At 37.7% G+C, this 24,302-nt stretch overlaps 1 protein-coding gene across 9 annotated transcripts in view; it reads left to right on the top strand.

The window, feature by feature from the left end:
- The window catches only part of TAFA5 (TAFA chemokine like family member 5), a 467,230-nt gene that overhangs the window by 156,733 nt on the left and 286,195 nt on the right, over window positions 1–24,302 (top strand). Inside the window, exon 2 of one of the 9 annotated variants that reach the window (XM_036400617.2) lies at window positions 2,768–2,788. The exons of the other annotated variants lie outside the window; for them this stretch is intronic. Coding sequence (XP_036256510.1) covers window positions 2,768–2,788 — 21 coding nt within the window. The remainder of the gene's footprint in view (window positions 1–2,767; window positions 2,789–24,302) is intronic. 9 annotated transcript variants of the gene reach the window in all.

The raw sequence follows: 24,302 nt of genomic DNA on the forward strand, positions 1-24,302 counted from the left end.
TTTTGTTTCCTACTTGGTGCAGAGTTTCTGTGTCCTTTGGCAGATAGCAAAGACAAGGGATCTGCTCCCCTAAGTGGTGGAAAATCACGTGTCTTCTGGCTGATAGTCCAAGACTTGATTTTACTGGCTTTGAGGAGGGGAGAAAGGAGGAAGGAAAGCTTCTAGTTTTTGAGTTCTGAAATACTTAATTTGTAAGTAGACAGGTTCCTGATGTGTATTAAATAATAACCAACCCTGATAAAACACATTATTAATTTCAGTTGAAAATGCCGTAGCATCACCAAAAGACTGAAAGGAAAATTAAAAGCTGACTAATATGCTTTCTGCAAACATTCTCATTTTGTTCATCATCTTCTGTAAACAGATCTTTTGATCTAATTTTATCATCAAATTTTTATTATAAATTTTATTAATCTTACAGTTTTCCCTTCATATGTCTAGGTCTTCATAGGGTGTCTAAATGTTGCTGTGTAACAAAATTAAAAATTTTTGAAAAACATCTACTAGCTATAACAAGAATAATAATAATAAATCCCTCATATCTGCCTAAGGATTTGACTATGCTTGTGAAAATTTAGACTTGTCTTTATAGCAAATGATGGCTGTGAATTGCTTTGACATATTATCTTCTGTGGACTTACAATGTCATTAGTTTAATATTTATTATGCTTCATTAACCATATACAAGTTGCTAAATGATTTCATTTTCATAAATGTAAGCTATCTTTGCATAATTCTAATAATTAGAATATTTTACTTAGAACTTTGCTTTGTCTCAAAGTCAGAGAGAAAAAATTGCCTGTAAATGAGAAAACCTGCTACTATTAGAGATATATTTCACATTTAGTTTAGTATTTTTCTTGGAGCCCAAGCAGATGTTGAAGGAAGTGAAAATAATAAGATTTTATTTTTGTAAATACTAATGCTCTCATTTTGGGTAAACTAAGCAAATTCTTACATTGCAAACCTATTTTGTCAGCAGTCTTGTTCCCTTGAGTTAGGAGTTGCAGTCTTCTGATAACAGTTCAAGTTGAAAACATGCCTGTTACAATAAACAAAACACGAGCTCAGAAGTTTAAAATAGACTGTTACAGGCATGCTTTGCTTTTAAATGGGTTATATGGGTACCTGTCGTATGTAACATGAAATATTGGGATTTCTCTACATGGAAGAAGTTCATATTTGAATAAAATTATCTCAGGGTGAAGTACCAGCATCTTTAATCATGACTGAAAACAGGGCTATTCTTGGCTCTATTACACATAGTTTCTGTTAACTAAATTTCACCAGTCAACACATGATGAGCAGCTTGACATGTCTTGTTAATAAGCACAGCAAATAGCTGTGAGAGTACAGAAACTTTAGGTCTGCAGTCACACCTACATCTGTTTGCTTGGAGAGCAGATCAAGAGCTGTTTGGAATCATCACAGCGGCTAGTGAAGTGTGAAGGGACACCCATCACCTCAAGTTAGATGTCAGTAAGGAGTTTTGTGTATCAAAGGATTAGTCAATATCAGTTATAACTGAATGTATTTTAGTTTATTTAAAATTTCACCTTTTAAAAAGGCTAATGTATGATAAAAACCAACATAAAATAAAATGGCTAGACAAGCCTTAGTATTTGAGCTGAATATATAATGCAAAAAATATAGAAATCAATTATATGACAAAATGAGTTTTATTGTGGTTTCAGTAATTCAGAAGAATAATAACATATGGAGAAACCCTTTAAAAATGAGGGATTTTTGATTTACTATTTCTCTACAAAGCATAGTTTATTTCTGCTAGCCTCCAGCTGAGTTATAGACCAAGGAGGATAAGCACCAAGGACTACAATTGTATAAAATGTCCTTGCTGAGATACTGTTTCATCTCTTTTAGATCAGGCTGTACAATGCTTAGGCTCAAATAAACTTTAAAATGCTTCTACTCTGACATCAACAATGGTAAAGTCAGTGCTTTCTCATGTTTTGTTATATGTCATTTTCTCCTCATTATTGAACTGGACTGAGGTATATTTTAAATGTCCAAGTACTCTTCCCATCTAATTCATATATGCTCCTCTCCCTTTCCCAACCCCATGCCCCCACCCCCCATTTTAACTTTAGAACAAACAATGTGATTTGGCAAAGGCTGAACATTTTGCTTGCCCACTGTTTTGTACTGTGGTCTTGTCATTGATAACTCATTTTCTGGACGTAACGGAATAATCAAAACCTTTACGTTGGTAATTGGAGGTATCTAAGACTTCTGGGAAGAGGACCAGAACAGATGTTCAGATGTGAAAGAGTGATGCTTGCAGAGCTTTTTGAAGGATAGACCTTTAATGGGATCTTGAAAGTCATGGTGTTGCTGATATTTAAATATAAATCTGTGCAGAAATTTGTAAACTTAGTTACTTGGTTTAATAGTCATGCTGGCTTGCTATTTCAGTAACTATGCTGTAAAAAATAACTGCCCTTAAAAGACATTCTTTAGGAGTAAAATGTTTCATTAGCTCCCTTTATGTGATTTAAAATAGAAATTATTTTAAGCAAAGTAAACCAAAAAATGAGTTAATGGAAAAATGAATCTGTCATGAGAACATCATGGCTCTCGTACCTTCTAAGATATCAAGACCACTTTGAAAGAGAAAAAGCCCTGAGGGCCAGCCTCTTGATTTTAGCCTTATCTTTCCCATAAGAGTATTTATTATATGAAACTGAATTTTTTTTCTTTCTTTCTTTTTTTTTTTTTTAACATGAATTATTTGATGTGGTTTTCCTAGAGGGACCTCTTGAAGTTTGTGGTAAGCTGCTGGTTTCTTTGAATTTACTCCTTTTAATACCCTGTTAGAATTTTAGCTGACCTTATTACATCTTCCATTAGATAGTATTAATCTGTTTTCATTTGTCTAGTCAATCATAAGTGTGGATGCAAAATTTTTTTTCTCTTTCCATTATGTTGAACTCACTGATGGCTCTTGCTTTCTTCCTTTCCTATGCTATGAGCTCCTTGAACCAAGTTCATTTTATGAGAGCATCCAATTCCTTACTTATTTACTTTCTGGTAAAAAGCCAATTTAGGACAGCTGGTCCAATAAGTTACTTGGATGTTGCACATTTTCCTTTATGCATTCCGTACCTTTATGTAGTTTTTCGGTTATCTAGTGTATTTTTCCTAAAAGTTTTGAAGTCACAACCAACAGAATTTTTTTTAAAGAAAAAATATAAACCTTTTTCTTTAATTAGAACCTGAATGCTAAAATCCAAGTTCCAGCCTCAGATTTTTCCCTTGCTCCAGCATGGATCCTCCACACAGCTTACAGTCTTTCAGGATAAACCTGTTCCAACATGGGTTCTCTGTGGGCCGCATTCCTTAAGGGATATCCACCTGCCCTGGCATGGGGCTCCTCCATGGGCTGAGTGTGGATATCTGTTCCACTGTGGTCTTTTCCCTGGGCTGTTGAGTGTTGATCTTGCTTTGCCCCTTTCCAGGTGCTGCATGGGAATCCCTGCTCTGGTGCCTGAAGCACCTCTTCCCTCTCCTTCTTCACTGACCCTGATGTCTGCAGGGCTGTTTCTCATACTGTTTTCCTTGTCCTACTTCGCTTGCGGTGGTTTTGCTCTTAAATACAAGTTCCCAGAGGTGCTGCCTTTGTGGGCAAGGGGCTCAGTCATGCCCTGTTGTGGGTGGTATGGAGTCATCCGGAACTGAGCATGTCCAGCCCAAAGCAATCCCAGCCTCGCATCACAGATCCCCAAGGCCTGGGCACTGACTGTTCAGTGAACCGGGACTGGTTTTGTCCAATAGCAGTGGTAAGTGATTTGTCATCTTTCCTTCTCTCTGTCCTTGGTTCCTGATGCAGGTTCTAGGCAGTTGTCCCATTGAGAGTGGGACAGTGCATTCCATACCATGAGCATCAGTTCCTGTGCCACTGGAGGTGAGAGTGGCCCTTGGTTAAGCCACCACAGTGATGGGAGCCTTGTGCTGTATATGAACCTCTCAGAGTATAGCGGAGTCTTGATTTCATTCTACATTTTCCCAGCTGATAGTGCTGAAAGAAGCCATCCTGAAAGGCCCTGGAGATACATCCCTCTAAAGAGTAGTGCTGCCTTGGAAACTGCTGAGCTCTTGCCTCTCACAGTCATGTAACAGTTGGTTGGTCACTAGGCATCCTGATTCATAAACAGTGTTCAGCCCTGACATCACTGAAAAGAAGTAATGATTTCATGGGTTTGGGTTGGGATTTTTTTTTTTTGTTTGTGTTGTTTTGTTTGGTTCTTGGGTTTTTTTTTTGGGGGGGGGGGAGGTTTGTTTTGTGGTTTTTTTTTTTTTTGGTTGGTTTAGTTCTGAGGTTTTTTTGTTAGGTTTTGTGTTGGTTTGGGGTTTTATGTTTTGTTTTGGTTTTGTTTTGAAATGCAGACAAAACATGGACAGAAGTGGGGAAAAAAAGCCAAACCTAACCCAACCAACCAAGAAAACCTTCTCGGTCCTTGAAAGATCAATTTACTTTTGCTCTAGTAAGATACTTCTGCTTTCTCTAAGAATTGATTTTTGTCCTACATGGAAGGACCTAAGCTTGACCCTTGAGTCAAAAGTCAGTTTGATAAAATTCTAACATGTTTCATTCAGTGGGATTTTGAGCCTGTATGAGTACATTACATTTTTATGCAAATGTATTAAAAGTTTTGGGGGCTAGAATAAGAGTAAGTACTGAAAATTGAACCTGGTGATAAAAGTATACTGCAATTGAATTAGCAGACTGAACCTTTATTTATCAGGTTATTTAGGATGCTTGGGACTGAGATTTTATGCACATTCTTGGTAATCTTTTTTTCAGAATTAAGTATCTAATTCCCATATAGCTAAAGAGATAAAAGGTCTGATTTTTTATTTAAACAGAGTAATATGTAGTGTTATTTTGTAGCAGAGGGTGGAATTAACAGCATTTCTAGTAGGTTTTGTGTGTGTGTATGTGTGTGTCTGTTTCAGTTTTCTATGGTAATCTCTTTTTTCACATCTCTCCAGACCCTGAACTTCAGGGCAGGTACTGGGGGGATGAAGTCCCCCCCCATTGTAGAGGAAGATCACATTTGAATCCACCTTGAACGTGTGTAAGTCCATGGGACCCAGTGAGATGCATCCCAGGGTCCTGAGGGAACTGGCTGCTGTAGTTGTTAAACCACTCATTTCAAAAATTGTGGCAGTCACTGAAGTTGTAAATAAGCCTGTCTCTTTAAAGGGAAAGTGTAGCTGGCTTACACTGAAACATTTAAAAGGTATTTTCTAGTGCCTTCAAAAAATGGGTAAATAAATGCATTGATATCAGTGATACCTTTGGGGTAAACAAAATTTAAAAGGAGGATGCACTTACCCCATGTCTTTTATTTACTTAAAGCAATGATTCTGAACCCCATCTGTCTTTCTTTATCCCTATTACCCTTCAACATGGAAGGAATTTTTAAATGACTTATACTTTGAAAATGGTGGCTCAGAGAAAGAGGATTCTCTCTATGTGTCTGTATCATGACAACCCAGATTTGCAGCCAGATTTCTGTGTACATGCTACAACACACTGATTTCAGCTAAGAACTTGAATAAAGGGTTGTTTTTGTGATCTATTTAGGAAAAGCATTAATACAATATCTTGTCTCTAACAACAACTTTCAATCAAGAGTAGTCGCTTGGACTACTTTCTGTAACCTACAAAGCCACGCTTTTATCGAACATTAACCACTTTTCCCTCCCTTTTCTTTCCCTTTTGAATGTCAGTGCTAGAAACCAACAAAAACATCTTTAATAAATATACACATCATTAAATAGAAATTGAGAATTTTATTCTTTAAACTTAGAATCAGAGCTCAAAATCAATTTTAATTACAATATTACTGTACATTCTTTTCCATTTGTTTGCTTTGTTTAGATGTGTGCCTAATGCAGACTTTAAATAATAATTTTAAAAAAGGAGAAATTACTTTGTACATCTTCAAAATCTAGCCTGGTTGATCTTTTCATAAAATGTATTGATAAAGGAATATTATCATTATTCATGTTCTGGTAAGACTCAGTGATTTTTTAAAATTGAGTAACCATGGAAACACAACTGGGTAACATAAGGAAGAAAGTGTAGGGGTAAATTTACAGTTAGTCTTTTAAGAAAAAGTTATTTCTGTTTTTACAGTATAATGTAGCTCAGTTTTTTATCTAATCTCTTACCCATTAGTGTGTGCAGGTATATTATGTATATGCATACACATATTGAACATATTGAATGAAAGAAAATAAAGATTTACTTTTTTTACATCATTTCTAGTGTTTTGGATTTTTTTTTGGTTTTTGTTTGTTGGGTTTTGTTTGTTTTGGTTTTTGTTTGGTGGTTTTTTATTTTTATTTTTTAATTCAGAAAATTATAGCCAGAAAACTCACTAGCTTCTCCCCCTTTATTTTTGTTTCATGTATTTTTTTTTCCTAAATGAGAGTTTGAGTAATCTTCCTAAGTTATAAGTTAGTTTTAAAAGGCAAATTTCTAAAGCATTGTGGCAGAATACTCTAGCAGTCAAGGCATTAGAAGGATCACAGATGGATTATTGGACCAAAGTGTAATAAAAATGTTACAAATGTAAGGTAAAGTCAGTTACTTGTTACTGTGGAAAGCATATGTTGTTTTTAATGTGATAAATCACAGAACTCGTAGGGGTTTGCGTAGTATTTGGCACACATTCTGGTGTCTGTCTTTTGTATTGCTTGTGAGCGTGGACTAAAATATGTATTTTCTTTATTAGAAAATATTCCCCAGGTATTTCTGGACTATGCTTTCATATAACGACCTGCTGGGTGATGCTTTCTATCCTGTATATCCCTGTGAACCTCAGCCTGCTATTTTTCCTTAGCATTTCTAATCCACATGAGGATATGCATCTTTGTATGTTGGAAGATGTGTTGAGTTCTGTGGTGTTAATAGCAGATTTTTAAAATATGCTTGCTTTCTCTCAATATCTAAAAGCCTTCATATATTTTAAGCAAAAAGGTCAAGAAGATTTTGAGCTTTTTTACTTTAAACTTTTGAAAGTTGTAGTTTGTGACTTTCTTTGGGATAAGAGTACTTATCTTCCTGACTAAATCAGCATTTCTTGTAAAAGAGGTACCTCTTTTCCTGAATCTATTTTTTTTGCCCACATTTCCTGCGCTCATCTTCTACTATCACGTAGAGGAAGTTGAATGGGAAGCTAAGTCCCAAAATGTATTCTCTTTGTTCTGATGCAACCTCTAAAATGCATCAGATGTCAAGCTATGCCCACTGTGAGCAATTCATGAAGAAATTGCCTCAACATTTTGATCACAGTCAGGCTTTTATTATGAAAGTAACTAGCATAGAAAGACACCTTTAGAAGTGTGAAAACAAGCAACACAATGAACTAAAAAATGATGAAATTGAGCACAGCATTGGCACAGTACAGCTGCTGTCCCTGGCAGTGATTTTGGCCTTTGACAATAGTCTGTGACTGCCAGGAAAGCCCCACTCACTACAGGGAAGTAATTTCTGTTGGTTGATGTTCATTTTAATATCAATGAAGAGTTCAAGCCAGATCCCATCTGTGAAAAACTCTGAACTTTGGTAGTTTTTTGTGTTCATGAAATGGTCATATCAAGCTGCTTTATTTTTAAGATTTGTGTAAAGTTACACTCTACCTTGTCTGGCTTTTCTAAATATATTCTGAATCAATGTTGGAGACAGAGCTTTGCAATCAAAAGACTATATTCTGCACTTCAAGGAAGACAAAAAAATAATAGTGTTAAATGAACATGGAAATCATTTCCACTATAGAATGTAAAATTGCTTTTTCCTTCCCTGGAGTTTATATGGTAAAGGAGACTCCTCATCTTCAGTGGAATTTTCAGTGTGCAGTATGGTAATACAAGATCACAAGTACTGTCTTTGTTTCCCATCATTTTCCTAGTAGAGTTTATACACTAAAACTTACTTCCACTTGCATCTTGCTGAAGGATGAATTCAAGTCCATCAGATGTTGCATATCCTTACAGTATTCTGAAGTTCTGCAACCCAGAGTCACCAGACTCAGTAGCATTATCCTGTCACTTGCAAACTGGCTCATGTGCTTTATATTATACAGGGCAGACATATATATGGATAAAGTCTAGATTCAGCCTGATGGCTTAAAACACATAAATGTCCTCATTTGGACTTGGTAGTTACCATAGACCCAATTATCTATTGCCTACCAGCTCTCATGGTCATTCATAGCTATGTGAGAAGGTGTGGAATGCTACATTATTTAATGTCCTTTCCTCCCTGACATGCTTATATAACTAAGCTATGAATCTATGGAGTATCAAGCAAGTGATATTTGTGATATCAGCCTCTCAGTGTTGCAGGAATTCCAAAGTTAAATTTGATGAGTGTCAAGCCCTTGAAGGCGCTAGAACCTTTCTTGTTTTATTTTAATCTTGTAATGACCTTGAAGAGGTGAGGAGCAAAAACGTGCTCAATAACAGCAGCCTTAAAGTCCTTATAAAGATGGTTCTTGAAAAAAAGCCACCCTAGTGTCTTTTCTCTAGTCCTGTGCTCACCCTTCAAGGCTCCTTTTGGGTTTCCAGTTGATGGTTTATGGCTTCTCCTAGCCCACAGTCAGTACAGCTGTACAATCACTGTCATGAGGTTTTTGCTGAGCAAACTGTGATGTTCATGAGGAGAATCCCCACCTCTTCACTTCTGGGGCCTTTTTGGGTTTATTTTCCTGTGTTTCCTTGCCCAGGCTGCTACCTTCTGGCAGCTTTCAGCTCAGGGCGCAGTTTGTGGGCCTTTACTAGGACTGACAGAAGTAGTTCCTGGGCTACTCTTTATTTTAAAAGTGGTTTTGTATAGTGTCAGCCACATCGATTTCAGTGAGGATGAATCTATATCTTCAAGCAAAACATCTATCCCAATGCTTCAGATAGTCAGGTTTAAATCTCCAAGACATTTTGGATTATTTGTTCCAGGTGTCATGGTCTGTCTTACCATTCCCTCCAAATATGAGATCTTTACACTGGAAATAGCTGAGTAGTTTTAATTTATGGCAGCAGCTTATTTTCCTGCTGAACCTGAGTATATGAGTTGCCTGTAAGCACTCTTTGCAGCCTAAGAAACATGAAATAGAAGATGGGAACTGCAAGGAATACTGAAATCCTTATGAAAGGTTCATGGCAAGTGGGAGCAGCAATGCGTGGGTTGCTGACAGGACATGGATTTAGGTATGAGCAAGGGAGGCACCGAGGGCAGTGATACAGGTACAGGATGAAAGAGGGTGGATAGCAATTCAGTGCTGCTGAAGCAATGAAGGCAATGAGTTCTTGGGGATGGCTGAGGTGCAGGCTGTTGTTACTGAATGAGGATTTGATGCATGTGTGTGCGTGGAGGGAATTTGCAATTGCACTGACAAGCAGAAGTTCTCATGCTGTTTCGAGATGTGTGGAACTGGAAAGAGCTCTAAATAAAAGCAGTAGCTTCAGCTGCAGCAGGGCACAGCCTGCCTGTCTCCTCGTGCCACATGAGCTTCCATCTTTATGTGAGATCCACAGGTTTTTCTTTACTGCTTAATCACATGAAAGTGACTGGCATAGAATCATATGGTATCTCTAATTAATAGCCCTAATACAGGATGGCAAAGAGGTCAGCAATGGGAGATGAGTGGCATTTCTCAGAACTTAATGGTGAACAGTGGAGTCTCTTGTGGAGAAGCCACATATGTGCGTGTTAGAGTGCATTAAAATTTGATTTTTCAACCTGAAGCTATTGTATATACATAGTGATAGACAAGATGAGCAGAGATAAAAAAAGTTGTGAGATAGATTAACCCTTCTCTTAGAATAATTTTGTCTTCTGTAAAGAAAAAATGTCATGAGTTTGGGTCAGTCTTTCAGGGAGTAAGAGTCAATGTATGACTTTTTGTGGAGTTCTGGAAATACTATTTATATTTTCCTTAAGTATAGTATGCTAGAATAGTTGTCCTGGATCAAAAAGAATTATTCTCATTAACCCTTAAGACTCTTGGTGTGACTTGCACTTTTGAATCTCTAGAGACAAGTAGAACAAGATATGCTGTCCTAAAATGTATAATTGATTGTAGCCTTCTGCCAAGAAGAAACTGGTATGTAAAAACTTCGTTCATTATGTACTAACTGATGACTTAAAGTTGAGTTTTCAAGCCAGAGTGCTTATCTTCTTTGAACCATTTCTTTCCCCATTTTCCAATGCTTATGTAGCTCCTGCAATTTGCTTGTAAAGTGGAAGTCTTGGTTTGAAGTTTTGTTTCAAAATGGAATAATACTGAGAAAAATCTGAGAATCTGAGAGATTCTTTAAATTGGGAATCACTTGTTAGTTAGCTTTAGTTCTACACTGAGCAACAGCAGTGCTTTCCTCAGTCTCAGTTTTGAAGGGTAAATTAATATGAAGAAACATTCTTCTGAAAGTAGTCTCTTATTCTTTCAGCAGACAGAGAGAAATGATATTTTGCCTCTGAAAAATCTGCACACATTTTTTTTCATTATTATTTATGTATTTTTCCATTCAAGAGAGGTAGGTAGGAAAATTGATCAGAATCCCAGAGTGGGTTTGAGGGAGCTGTAGCATATCTCTCTCCATCCTTGCCCTCAGAAGTAACAGCTTCAAAACACGACAGTGGCAGCTTTCAGTTGCTGCACTGCACTGCAGTATCAGCTCCTTTCCAAGCAACAGCTGATCACTGCACCCTGCTCAGTGCGTGGTGGAAAAATCCATGTGCCTGTGTAGGTGGAAACATGTGTCAGCCTATTGTGCCACTATCCAATTCTAATAGTAATAGATGAGGCTTTGCTGTTCATTTATTCGTAAGTGCTGAATTATGGAGAAATATTAAGAATCAATGATCCATCAAATGCAAGACCTGAGTTTCCTAGAAAACTGCCTGCTAATTTGCTTACTGCTTATTCATACTGGGGTTTTTCCTGTATTCATATATTTCTATGTATTAACTGGTCTTTGGCTCCCCATGTCGGAACAAATTTTTTTACTTCTTAACTTGTGAAATGCTTGAGTTGTCAATTCCAGAACTGTTTCACTCAGTGGTTACAGAATGCATCATTTATAGTAATTTTGAAATGCCTAATGTCAAAAACTTTGAATCCTCCTCTTCGATTTGGAAAGTAAACAGGTTTGCTATGAGAGGAAGGGTTTGAAGATGGCTGCCAAAGATCACTGTCTATGAACTGTTCTAAGCAATTATTTCTACTGTTGATTGAGTTGACTTATGTTTTGCCATGAATATGAGCTGGGGTGTTGGGTTTCCATTTGGCTTATGCATAGTAGAACTGGCAGAATGTATTTGCATCTATTTTTGATACTGCCAAGCTTCAGTTGCCCACCTATAAAAGCATTTTTTCAGTAAGTCTTTTATTCCAAAAGAAGTGGATTGTATGACTCTGTTTATATACCTAGTGGTACAGCTGAGGGCACATCATGAAAAGAATATTCTGCTGTAGGTCTTGATGATAGTGCCAGTCTTCAGAAAATACTTGGAAAAGTGTAGAGGAAGGATGATATTATAGATGATGAAGAGATTTGGGATTTTAAATAGTTTCATCCTTTCATAGTTGTCGTGTGAGACTGGACAAGGCACACTGTCTGTCAATCCATTTATAAAGTGGTACAAACTATAGTTACCTTGTAGAGATTTAGTAAAAATAATTAATCATATTTGAATGAAGTTTTGGGAGATTTGGACAAAAAACAGTATCATTTACTGTAAGTGTTGCATAAGATTTAGAGTGTAGGAATGTTTATTGCAGTGTACTGCACTCACTGGCAAGACAGCATTTTGGGTTATTTATATGCATTCTTTTTTTATTTGTTCTACTTATATGTTCTTCATTCTTACTTTTTTTTTTTGTGCAGTTCAAAAATCTTTTACCATACCCTTTTATTTAGTTAAATTTCTTTCTCCAGTTGTTACACCTCACTTTTTCCTGCTGACCTTCCTGGACCAACATTCCCTTTCTTGGAGACTATGTGGCTGACAGCTGTGAATGAATTTCATGAATTATCTCCTCCTGTCCCTAGCTCCTCTTCTATCCCTCCTCTGCCTGAATCTGTACCATTATGAAAGACACTCAAGACTGTGAAAAATCATCATTTACACTTTTTTCTCTTTAAAATGTGTTTTTCCTTAATGTGAAAAGCCTTATCTAGCTCAATAGATATTTTTCCCAGAAATTATGTGCTGAATTCGTGTCTCTGTATTTTTAAGTAATTATTTTAAAATCTGAAGGTAGTACAAAGTTTTCCCAGAATCTGCTTTGGAGAACTCTTGATCTCTAGTTGTGGATTTCATGAAAGATTTGTAGAATTTCCTGTATACAGCTGCTCTTTGTTTCCTCTTGGTATTTTTTTCTATGGATTTTTGTCTTTATGCGGGATTTTTTGTCAGTTTTTGTTTAGCAGTGTGTTTTCATGTAGAAAGTCATAGCAGTTTCTTTTCTTTGTCATAACCTGTGATTTCTGAGGTATTTTATTTCTTCTTCTTTACAGTTTTTTGTTTCTTTGCAAGTTCAATTATCTTTGGTTTTAAAGTTTTTAATATCATTCCTCTTTTCAGTACTGTATGAGCATTTTTGGTTAGAGATTGAATATATGCACCTTATATAGAAACAGCATGTTCCATGAACTAAACAGTGATCATAAAGTTTATTAAACCTAGAGAACTGTATATTCCATTTGATCCACGAGTATAATAAGATACAACTAGAGAATGGTAGAGGTCCTTTGTTTGCAACAGAAAGCAATTCTATTGTTTGATAGCAATTCTATTGTTTTGATAGGAGTGTACTAAGCACTTAGTCTTAGATCAAAATGAGTGGAGGAATGTTTTTCAGTCAGTAAGATGAAGACCAGTGAAGATAAATGCAAACTACTAAATTTAGAAATGAGGAATCAAATGTTTGTGTTAAAAATAGGAAATCAATGTGTAGACATCAGTAGTGTATAAATATATCTGGGTGTTAGAATAACCACCAGTTGAAATTAATTAATGATGTGATTCTTCTGCATAAAAAAAGAGTAAATTGCCCTGGGACATGCAGACAGGAATGTAATTTGTAACACATGGGAGTTGCTACTAAGCTTATTTTTCCTTTTTTTCATTGAGTGGGATGTCACAGAAGCAATTTGCATGGTCTTGGGCATTAGGCTGAAAGAAAGAAACAGATGAATTTGATGGCCTCCAGAGGAGACAAACAATAATCAGCAGCAGATATTAGAAGGACAAAAGAACGTTTCTTAGTACTCAGTAGAAAGGTTGACAGGTATATATGTCAATATCATTGCAAAAAAAGTTTATCTTCTAATGTAGGAAAGATTAGCATGAGCAATGATGGTTCTGTTTCCCAAATGATAACAAATTGAACAAAAATAATCAGCATGCTCCATAACACTGGGAATCTGGGACAAGAAAACTCTTTATGTGACAGCTAAATACTTGGAAAAACTCTAGGGTGTCTCTGTCTCTGGATGCTTAAAATAGGTAAGGCAAATCTGCATTAAGAATATTCCAAGGGTGTGGTGCCCTCCCCCAGAGTAAGGGGGATGCATAAGTGATGCCTCAGGGTTTAGCTTTTACATTTTTCAGATTTTGCACTGCTGTAGTGTGTACTTCCGAGCTTCATATTAGGGGCTAGTAAGCTCTCTACACAGAGTAGGTAGACAAAACAATTCCTTTTCTAGCTGGGAACTAAGGATAAATCATCCAAATCACAGGTCCAAGAGCATAAACAAGGGTGGACTGAACAGAGAAAAACAATAAGGATGGGACATCATAATCTAAAGCTATAATTGGACAATTAACTCCAATATGCTAATGGACCAAAACTTATAAAAGTGCGAGACCCCGTGACGGGTCATCCATTTTGTGACCATTTTGAGTTCATCTTGGGTGTAGCCCTGGCTGGGCTCTTGTGCTGCCCAAGGTGTATCCACTGAGGCTTTCTAATAAATACCTACTTTATCCTTTAACTATGTCTAGCCTCTGTTCTCAGTCAGCCTTCAGAAGGCATCAAAAGTGAGCTGTTTGACCTTGTCTGGAGGCCAGGTAGGAAGCAGACTCCTACCACTCCTACCATAGGCTCCTATCACTCTCCTTCTCAACTGGACAGAGGAGAGAAAATGTAACAAAAGGCTCATGGGTTGATAAAAAGACAAGGAAAGTTGTCACTCATCAGTTACTGTCACAGACAAAACAGACTCAGCTTGGGGAAATTAACTGAATTTATTGCCAGCAAAAATCAGAGCAGGATAATAAGTAACACAAATATTGAAAACACCTTCCCCCCCCCCACCCCCCCCCCCCTTCCCTTTTTGGGCCATGCTTTCCTCTCCCAGCAGCACAGGGAGATGGGGAATGGGAGTTCTTGTCAGTTCATTGCAAGTTGTTTTTGCTGCTGTTCAGAAAGAGTTCTTCCCCTGCTCCAGCACGAGTCCATCCCATGGGAGACAGTTCTCCACTAAATTCACCAATGTGAGTCATTCCCACAGGCTGCAGTTCTTCATGAACTGCTCCAGAGTGGGTACATTTTCATGGGTGCAGCTCTTCAAGGACAGGCTGCTCTAGCATGGATCACCCACAAGGTTACAAATCCTACCAGAAAACTTGCTCTAGTGTGGGCTCCTCTCTCCACCCCTCTGCTGGTCCCTGACAGGAGCCTGCTCCAGTGCAGGCTTCCCATGGGGTCATATCCTCCTGTCAAGCACCCACTTGCTCAGGCATAGGTCTTCTCCACGGGCTGCAGGTGGATCTCTGACTCCTGGGGACCTCCATGGGCTGCATCAGCACAGCTGTTTCACCATGGTCTGCAGAGGAATCCCTGCCTGGAGCACCTCATCTCCCTCCTCTACTGACCTTGGCGTCTACATTGTTGTTCATCTCACGTATTCTCACCCTGCTCTTCGCTGGCCGCAATTACAAAAGCACAACAAATTTATTTTTACCTTCTTAAATGTGTTATCACAGAGGCTGTACCATCATTCCTGACTGGACCAGCCTTGGCCAGCAGTGGGTTCATCCTGGAGCTGGCTGGCATTGGCTCTGCTGGACATGGAGGAAGCTTCCAGCAGCTTCTTATAGAAGCTACTGCTGTAGTCCCCCTACTACCGAAACCTGGCCACACAAGCCCAATAAAATGAGATTTTAATGAGGTTTTAATTTTTAGTGATTTTTATCTTTTCTTGTCTATTTAAGCCAGTATGTGTTTCTGAGATGTGATAATGTAAGCTTTGAAAATATTTTAATGATTTTATAAGACAAGGTTTTTAGGAAGATGTAGTAAGACATTTTACACATATATATATATTAAAATACATAAATATGCACATACATACATACATTACAATGTGTAAATATATATTAATAAGTCTTCATTATATATGTTTGGATAGATGTGTGTGTGTGTGGGCATTTGAGCTTTATAAGCAAGAGATGTTGGAAAAATAAGCCAGTTCCTGGATACAAAACCATCTCTTCAAAACTGAAAAAAACCACTACATGTTGGAAATAGTTGCTCAGTTTAATTTATTTATGTTAATTTAATATACAGTTTGAGAAACAATGGAAAGGGTTTTTTTTTTCCTGTGGGACAGTAGAAGCTGCTAGCAAGGCTGAAGGTATTCAAGTTGTTAACTGTGGGATGAAAAGAGACAGATAATTATTACCTGTGGAACATGGAAAAGTTATCTAGGGAGAAGATGTGAGTGTGATAATAATGTGTAATTGTTAGATCTGTGATTTTTAGTATATGGAAAAGCTATAAGTTTTAGTCCCAAAGCTGATCTTTTAAAATTATTTTGTATGTCTCTGTTGAGAAAGAGGTTGAATCATCAACCTGAAATGTAAGAAGTGTTTTGTGAAAACTGTTCTTCCATTAAGTGGATGTCTTGTCTTTTTCATATGTGAGTTCTGCTGCTACAGGAAGGTCTCTTCACTTAGCCCTACATAATTTTATACCAGTGTTGGTGCCTCCCATGTGTGTGTGCGCACAGGATCCATGCATTGATGGCTTTGTTATGAGAGGTGTTTATGCCAGTTGTGAAAGGGCACATTTTCTATTTTTCATTCTGGTGAAGATGTGTTTACTGCAGCATATGTTGATGGCAATTTTGATGATAAGAATGCTAGGGTGGAGGGTTGTTTTAAATTAGGCAGATGAGAGGAGGTTTGGGTTCCCAGCTTGTTCTTCAGTTACACTGAACCTTTTGCACTGAGGAAATTCTTTCAGTTTTTGAAAATTAGACCACAGGTTCTTAGGTACACAATCTTTAAATCAAGTTTAGTTATTATTGAAAGTGCTAATGCGTTGTGACTATTCCAGAAGTTTAGTAACAGAAGTGGTTTAAGCCTTCTCATCTTCTGAAAGAATGTTTTTTACAATAGTAAATATCAGCTTTTGCATGTATTTTAACACAGCAAAAATAATACCAATCCTAGCCTAAAGATATATAAAATATAAAGTAAATTTCTAAGTATTGATTTCAAAATGTAGCTATAATCTGTTGCAGAAGGTATTTCATGCATAGATTAGGAACCTTTGATCTGAGGATCACAGAAGTTTTTATTATTTGCTCTTCCAGTCATAATAAATGCAAAAGACATCCTGGCTAAATGGCAGAAGGATATTGCTTTCAAAATAGTATAAGTCACTATAATGTTAATAGGGGAAAGACACTATACAAATATGATGGGTCCTGTAATAGCTTTCTGTATGAACATTGGAAAATGATTGTCTGAGAGTAGGTGCGTAGCTGTGCTGCCAGCAGCGTGCCTGGAGATGAAGGATGGAGTGAGAGAGAGAAAAGGTAGGTCTGTATGCTCCACTGCAAGGACAAGAGCTACCACTGTCAGCCATAAATGCTACAGCAGCTCTGCTTCAGCCAAAGGGGCCTGTTGGACTTGCTAATGGAATGCCACTTTGAGACAAAAGAAGGACTTAGTGTTCTAACCCAGTGTTAGCAGCCATCACTGCATATAAAAAGCAGTCTCTGCTTTATCTGGACAGGATTGGCCTTTTTGAAAACCTTGAAGTGGGCAAACACTTCCTGTGATATTTTCTAGAGAAATTAGAACTGTCATTTATATTGCCATAACTCAAAGGAAAGCTTATATAACACAGGCTGGATTTAAGTACAAGATTAGGAAACTTAGGTAAGCATGTCAGCTTTTTTGTTATTTTAAGGTAATTTGCTATAATGTTTTGTCTGATTTGGCAAAAAAAGCTTCTAGATTCACTTGCTGACTCGTTTAAAAAAGGCTATTTGTCTATGCCATGACCACCTGAAGGAGAGAAGGGTTTTAAGCCTTTGTGGTAATACGTGCTTTGATAGCCAAGTTAAAGTAAATGTGTCTGCACCCTCGTAAAATGTTATAGCTCTCAGGTATTAAAAGGCTTCTTTTGGAAGTTACTGCTCATTGCATCAAAATTGGTGGTGCAGAACACAGACCAATCACACCAGTCCTGTATTTCAGCTATGCCAGCAACTTCCTTGGCATTTGAGCTTAAACATCAAACAGAGGCAGGCTTTGCATTAAGGTATGTTGTGGTCTGGAAAGGTGGGCATGTCCACAGACATTCTGGGTTTGCTGTGGCCAGTGTACCTGCTGGCAGAGCAGGCTGGGTGCAATCCTGTACTGCCCCGGAAACATTTCTGAGTGTTTTAATGTGAAAACTGTTAAAACTGGTTTAAGGGCAAGTGAGGCAGTTACTTGTTTGCACAGCCACATTCAATTAAAATGTGATGCTAGGCACACTTTAAAGACATGTTTAAGTATGACATCCATACTACTTCTGCACTCATGTAGGCTGTTGAATTTTGGGTATTGTTACCACTAGTTCATACTCCAAATAATCTTGTTGGAATTAGACAGACATTCAGAGTATGGCCAGGGAATTCAGGGAAAAATGTTCTACTAACATGTTAATTAACCATTTGAGGAGGTCTTCCTATGCCACAGAATGGTCTGCTGAGAGTAGATATTTCATCATCTTTGTCCCAGGTACTGTTGGATGAGTACAAACAACACTGGCAATGTGGCTTAGCAGCACCAGATGTACTTCTGCAATGAAAATAAACCCTAAGAATTACAGATTTGAAAAACACAAATGGAGAGAGAAGAGCAGAGCCCTGAAATGCCAACACAGAGAGTGAAAATAGGGCTGCATTGCTTACCAATTAACAGTTTTGGTGGAAGTTTATTCTGCAGTTATGTGATTGACTCTTTCATAAGTTTCCATTTCTGATAACTGATTTAAAGCATTGTGTTTATTTATAGTATTATGCATAAACATTGCAATTTTTTTCAGATTTTATGGCTAGTGCTGGTGAATTTGTGGTTTAGCCTATCATAGGTATACATGAGACAAATCTGTGTGTAAATCACATGCTGTGCATATGATAGCTACACTCCTGATCGTGAAATCTATGAAGTGCAGGAAGAATGGCTGACTTAGCCTGTGTTGTACCATGACTCACAGGAGTCTTCCCATTTGCCTTATGAATGTCTGTAGGGAGAGGATGCTGGCTGCATCTTCTGAATAATGGAGCCAAGTATTGGAAGAGAGGATCTTTTCTAGAGCTGCTCATGCCTGTGAGTCTTTAGAGACAGCCGTTTCAAAAGCAAAACAAAACAAAAAATACTGGCAGCATTAAATGTAAGGACTCAGAAAGGAAATTGCCTAGTATTCAGTTTGATAATAAGTGCTATCAATTTTGGATGTTCACAGGCTTATGTTCTGTGTCTCTACAATTAAAAAGAAAATAAGAAAAAGCATCAGAGAACATTAGCATAATTGTCATAGTGCAAAGGCTTTGCATGAAGTCTATTAGTATTTTCCTATCTGTTAATTAGTAAAGGAACAATTTCTACAAGATTTCTTAGATAAGTGCTGCACTTCAAAACCTGTATTTGCAGAAATAAGACCAGAGGCTCTCCAGCTTATGAAAAGAAACAAACTCCTTGAATTTTCCATAAAATAAGTACATGAGTGGAAGAAATTATTAGTGAAAGATAAATTGATTTAAGAGATACTGAAAGAGACAACTGGAATGGTGGTCATCTTAGAATCATAAAATCGTAGAATCATCTAATTTGATATAAACTGTAAGACCATCGAGTTTTACCACGAACCCACCACTGCCAAGTCCACCACCAAACCATGTCCTTAAGCCCCACATCAGCATGGCTGTTAAATACCCTCAGGAATGCTGACTCAACCACTTTCCTATGCAGCTTGTTCCAGTGCTTGACAACTCTTTCAGTGAAAAAATTTTTACTAATATCCAGTCTTCACACACTCATTCCCAGCAAAATTGAGGTCATTTCCTCTTGTCCTATTTCTTCTGACTTGGGAAAAGATACCAACCCTGGGCTACAACCTCTTTTCTGGTAGCTGTAGGGTGATAAGGTCTCCCCTGAGCCTCATTTTGTCCAGGCTGAACACCCCCAACTCCCTCAGCTGCTCCTTATGAGACTTGTGCTCCAGACCCTTCACCAGCTCTGTTGCTTTCTATGGACACGCTCCAGCACCTCAATGTCTCATTCTAAGGGGCCCAGAACTGAACCCAGCACTTGAGGTGTGCCTTCACCATGTCAGGAAAAGGGGGGCAATCACTGCCCTGCACCTGCTGGTTACACTGGTTCTGATACAGGCCAGGATGCTATTGGCCCATTTGGCCACCTAGGCACGCACTGGCTCGTGTCCAACTGGTGTCAGCCAGCACCCCCAGATCCTTTTCTGCCAGGCAGCTTTCCAGCCATGCTGCTCCCAGCCTGCAGCATTCCATGGGGTTGTCATGACCCAAGTGCAGGATCTGGCACTTGGCCTTGTTGAACCTCATCCAGTTGTTCTTGGCATTGATCCAGTCTGTCCAGGTCCCTCTGCAGAGCCTTCCTACCCCACAGAAGATCAGTGTTCCTGCTCATCTTGGTGTCATCTGTAAAATGATTGATTTGATCCCCTTGTCCAGATCATGATACACACTGGGATATGAAGGCCTCTCAAATCTTACGCTTAAACTAATTTTGAATACTCATACAGCTGGTATGAGTACTGATCAAAGTATAACCACAGCCGCAGGCAGCATGGCTTCCACCAAGCACAAAAATATTTATCTGAACCTGAAAGCTTTTAAGCCTGAACTGGACTTCCCATTAATCTGTCACACTATATTTTTGAGTTTGGTAGTATCAACACTGCCTGATTCTGTCTACAGGAACTGTAATGTCTCAGGGACTGTTATAACTGGATGCTGGAGTGTCCAAAATAAGTGAAGACACAGACGGTACTAATCTGAAAATAAATTCCCCAGTGGGTCATTTTCTAATCTGCAAACTGGGGCAGTGTTTAAGGCCTTTCCAAAAGATATATAGATATCTATAACATTGTCACATGTTATGCATCTTTGGCTACGCTCCCTCTGTTTACACAAATGAAGATCAGTATATGTGGGTATTTTGATAGGTGTTTTTTTGCTGTCATTTTGTTGATGTCTGAAATATTTTTATTTACATTGCAAAACCAAACATTATGATCCATTTGGTAGAGAGAGATAGTAAATGTAGAGAGATGTCAGCATGCATTGTTGGCTTGGACACCCCAGCACAGTGTCATTAAATCTCATTCTGGTTGGGGATGATTCCCATTCAGCTGTTGTGCAGTGCAGTCAGAATGAGTTCAGTGTCCGTCCACATCTGTGCAGATATTCAAATTGCCAAAAAGAGTGAAAGAAAAGGAAGGAGGAGGAGGGAAATATGCCTAAGGTTACAGACTGAATTACCGGTGAAGCTACTGTGTTAGTTTAGTCCTTTTTCAGGGATGCCACATTGCCTTCTACTGCCTTTTAACTCTCCTGACCTTTACACAAAATTCAGTCATGGGATACCCTTAGGAGTGGTTAGCTCTTAGATTGCTGTATTCTGTTATACAACTGTTTTGCACTCACTGTTTTCTCGTACCTCTAGGTTTTGTATTGTAGTATAGCATTTATTTTGTAAGACAAAAACACTTGTAAATCAGCCTTACAGCTGTATTCAATTTTATTTTTCTAGTTTTAATATCCTTATGTTGTCCAGGTTTGTTTACTTCTTAATAAAATTTTCTTGAATAATTTTGACAGTATCATCCAAAATTGTCATAATTTTGGGGTTTTTTTTTGTGGTTTTTTGTTTGTTTGTTTGTTTTGGTTTTTGGTTTGTGTTTTTTTACTTGCTCAGATAGTATATTTTTCCTGGAGAAAGTTCTTAAAATGTCATACTAAAAGAATAGTGGTTACTCTCTTCAAGTTTGCAAAGTATAGACTTTGTTGCTATGTGCATGTTTATTACATAGATAATACAATGTTGATCTAGTAAATCCTAGTAAGTCTCTTCAAATAAATGTAATAATTTACTGTATGCTTTCTTCTGAACAGCAAAATTCTTGAAGTCATGGTAGAAAATATATGCACATTAATGCATATATATTTCTCTAAAATCATACTTCAGCTCAAACTCAGATATTGAATTTTATTCCCGAATAATAGGATTTATTCTGTAATGCTATATTGCTAGTGCTCAGTCTTGGACTCAAATCTTTTTCTGCTGTGCTAAAGCAGGACAAAAAGAAACTCCTGCCCCAAAGATCTGACAGTCTCCGGTCTGAGCAGAGAGATAAGAGTTGAAGGAGGCAGGATGGTGTTACAGCACATTCTCATCTTACCCTCTCTTGTTGGGTACTTTGCTGAAAGAAGGAAAGGTGTCTCTTACTAGAGTAACTGATACACTTGGAAAAATCCTCCAGAATTTCACACATGTGGCAGGTCTGAAACAGATTCTAAATACATCCTGAAAGAATTTGCTCTTGACTAATTCATCAGATGATTTGAGAAGCAATAGTAGGTATTTCTGTTGAGCATTGTTTTACATTACCAAAAGAAAGAGAGGGCATTCTAGCAAGACAGTTTTAAGCCTATGTTTCAAGGAGCATAATAAAGTTTTGGAATGAAAACACCTGACAGCTGTTATGAGAGTCAGCAAGGTGTGTGTTTGAATCTTTGAGCTTGTTGAAGGCATGTAAAACAGCAAGAGCTGCTATTCCAATTTGAAAACATGGTCTTACCTTTACATTGATGTGCCTGATATTTGCAAACTAGCATGTGAAAAGTTACAGTAGGTGCTCTGGAACGTTTAGAAGGGCTTTAATGGGATGGGAGATACTTTGTTGTGAGACAGACAGCATGTGGCCTTCTCTCTGCTTTCTGAAGCCAGGAGAATTCTTTCTGCCTGAATAAGGCAGATTGAGGTTGGATTACCTTGAGGAAACAAGGTCCACAAAAATTTATACAGTTTGATTATGACATATATTTTTCTCTCTCTTCATTTCTAGTTTCTAGAATTTGTTTTATCTGTGGATTTTTGGGTTTTGCTTGTATGGGTTTTTTCTGATTGTTGTTTGGTTGTTTTGTTTTGTTGTTTTTATGTTTGGCTGTTCTGGATTTTTTTTATTATTGTGGGGTCTTTTTGTCATTTTATTTTACTAAATTATTTTATTGAGTGTTGCTAGAATATTGGATGTAGTTTAATGTCCATGCTAACGCTTTACCTTCATTTTTTTTACCACCTCAAATTATCATAGAAACATAAAAATCAGATCTTTTTGCCAGCCTGAATGGCTGCCAGAGCTGCTTCCCAGGTGCTCTAGGGGTCTTGGTGCCTGGAAAAAGTAGTGTAAGTGTCCGTGTTGTTGGCCAGGGGCTGGTTGCCTATAAGAACTGGCCAGATATGCAGGTAGGAGATTCAGGAACGGAATCAGCTGTGTCTTAGTTCAACATGTATTTGCTGAGGAGGCAAACAGTCTTCTTGGAGGTCTGGCTGCCCTTCGTCCTTACTGAGCCAGAAACCTCAGGAGCGCTGCTCCATATCAGTGCTTTTGGCAGCCTTGTGCAGAAAGAGCAAACACAGGACAGACAGACCAGCTGCCAGAGCTACCGGTGGAAATAATCCTGATACTGGCCTTGGACTTTAAAATATAAATAGATTTCTTTTGAAAGTTTTGCTTATATTGGCCCAGCATTCTTGCTGGGAAAAGGCCTACCCAAAAGATTAATGGACATTTCCAGTTAGAATAAGGCACCAAAGAAAGTAATTACCATCTCTCTTTAGAATATGGAGAACTTCCCATGGGGCAGTGCTGCACTGGGAGAGGAAATGAATGAAGATTTGATATTAATGTTTTCTTCTTTGCGCAACCATTTCTCTTTATTTCACGATCACTCTAAATTCTTCTATTTCCCTTGTGCTTCTGCTTCTATGTCCAGTGGAGATACAATTTCAGGCCAAGAATAAAGGAATGGATCTGTATCTTATTTTCATTTTAGCAGTCAGTAGAGCACCTCTGTGAGGTACACATACACTAAGATAGACTAAAAATTCCATGTTGTCTTTTTCCTTTCTCTTTTGTGTTTTGTTGGGTTTTTTTTTTGGGGGGGGGATGGGTGGGTTATTTGGCTTTGGGGTTCTTTGGGGCTTTTTGTTTTTTGTTTTTGTTTTTTTTTTACAGATGCAGATTTCATGGAAATCACTAATTACAGCACAAAGGGATTGAATGTGTTTTCAGTTTCCTAAAGTCCCATTCTTGCCTTGAGTATTGGAAAATGCCTGATTTATTAAATTGAGAATTCCAAATGTAAGTATAGGTAGGAAAGAAGGCTTTATATCTTACACTACTCTAGGATCTCTGTGGATTCCCTTTTTTTGGTAGAAATTTCAGAACTGTTTGAATGTTGAAGTATTATGATTTTTTAAATAACTTCAGAAAGGTTTCAGGGTTTTATACTGGTCTTTTGAAAGTCAAAAAAAACTCAGCATTAAATATTTTCTGAAGAGCAACTCTTATCTCATGTGATGAGTCAAGCCATTAAGACTATCTAATTAGAAGTACTTTTTTCTGATATCTTACTATAGTATCTATATATAAAGAATAGAAGTAAGGTAGGACATCCTACAATATTGAAGATGTAATGAATAATCAGTAGTCATAGAATCATAGAATTGTTAAGGTTGGAAAAGACCTTTAGGATCATGAAGTCTAGCCATCAGCTCAGCACCACCACAGTGTTCACCATGTCCTCAAGTTCCAGTGAATAACTTTGAAAAAATGGATCTAATTATTTTACATTTGGAGTTGAAATTTATTGAATTTCCAATGGAGTGAGTTAAACAGGTTTTGACATGAGTAGAAAGATATACTAAGCTAGTAAGACTCAAATAT

The sequence above is a fragment of the Molothrus ater genome, chromosome 5, assembly GCF_012460135.2.
Source record: "Molothrus ater isolate BHLD 08-10-18 breed brown headed cowbird chromosome 5, BPBGC_Mater_1.1, whole genome shotgun sequence".
Taxonomy (NCBI): Eukaryota; Metazoa; Chordata; class Aves; order Passeriformes; family Icteridae; genus Molothrus; species Molothrus ater.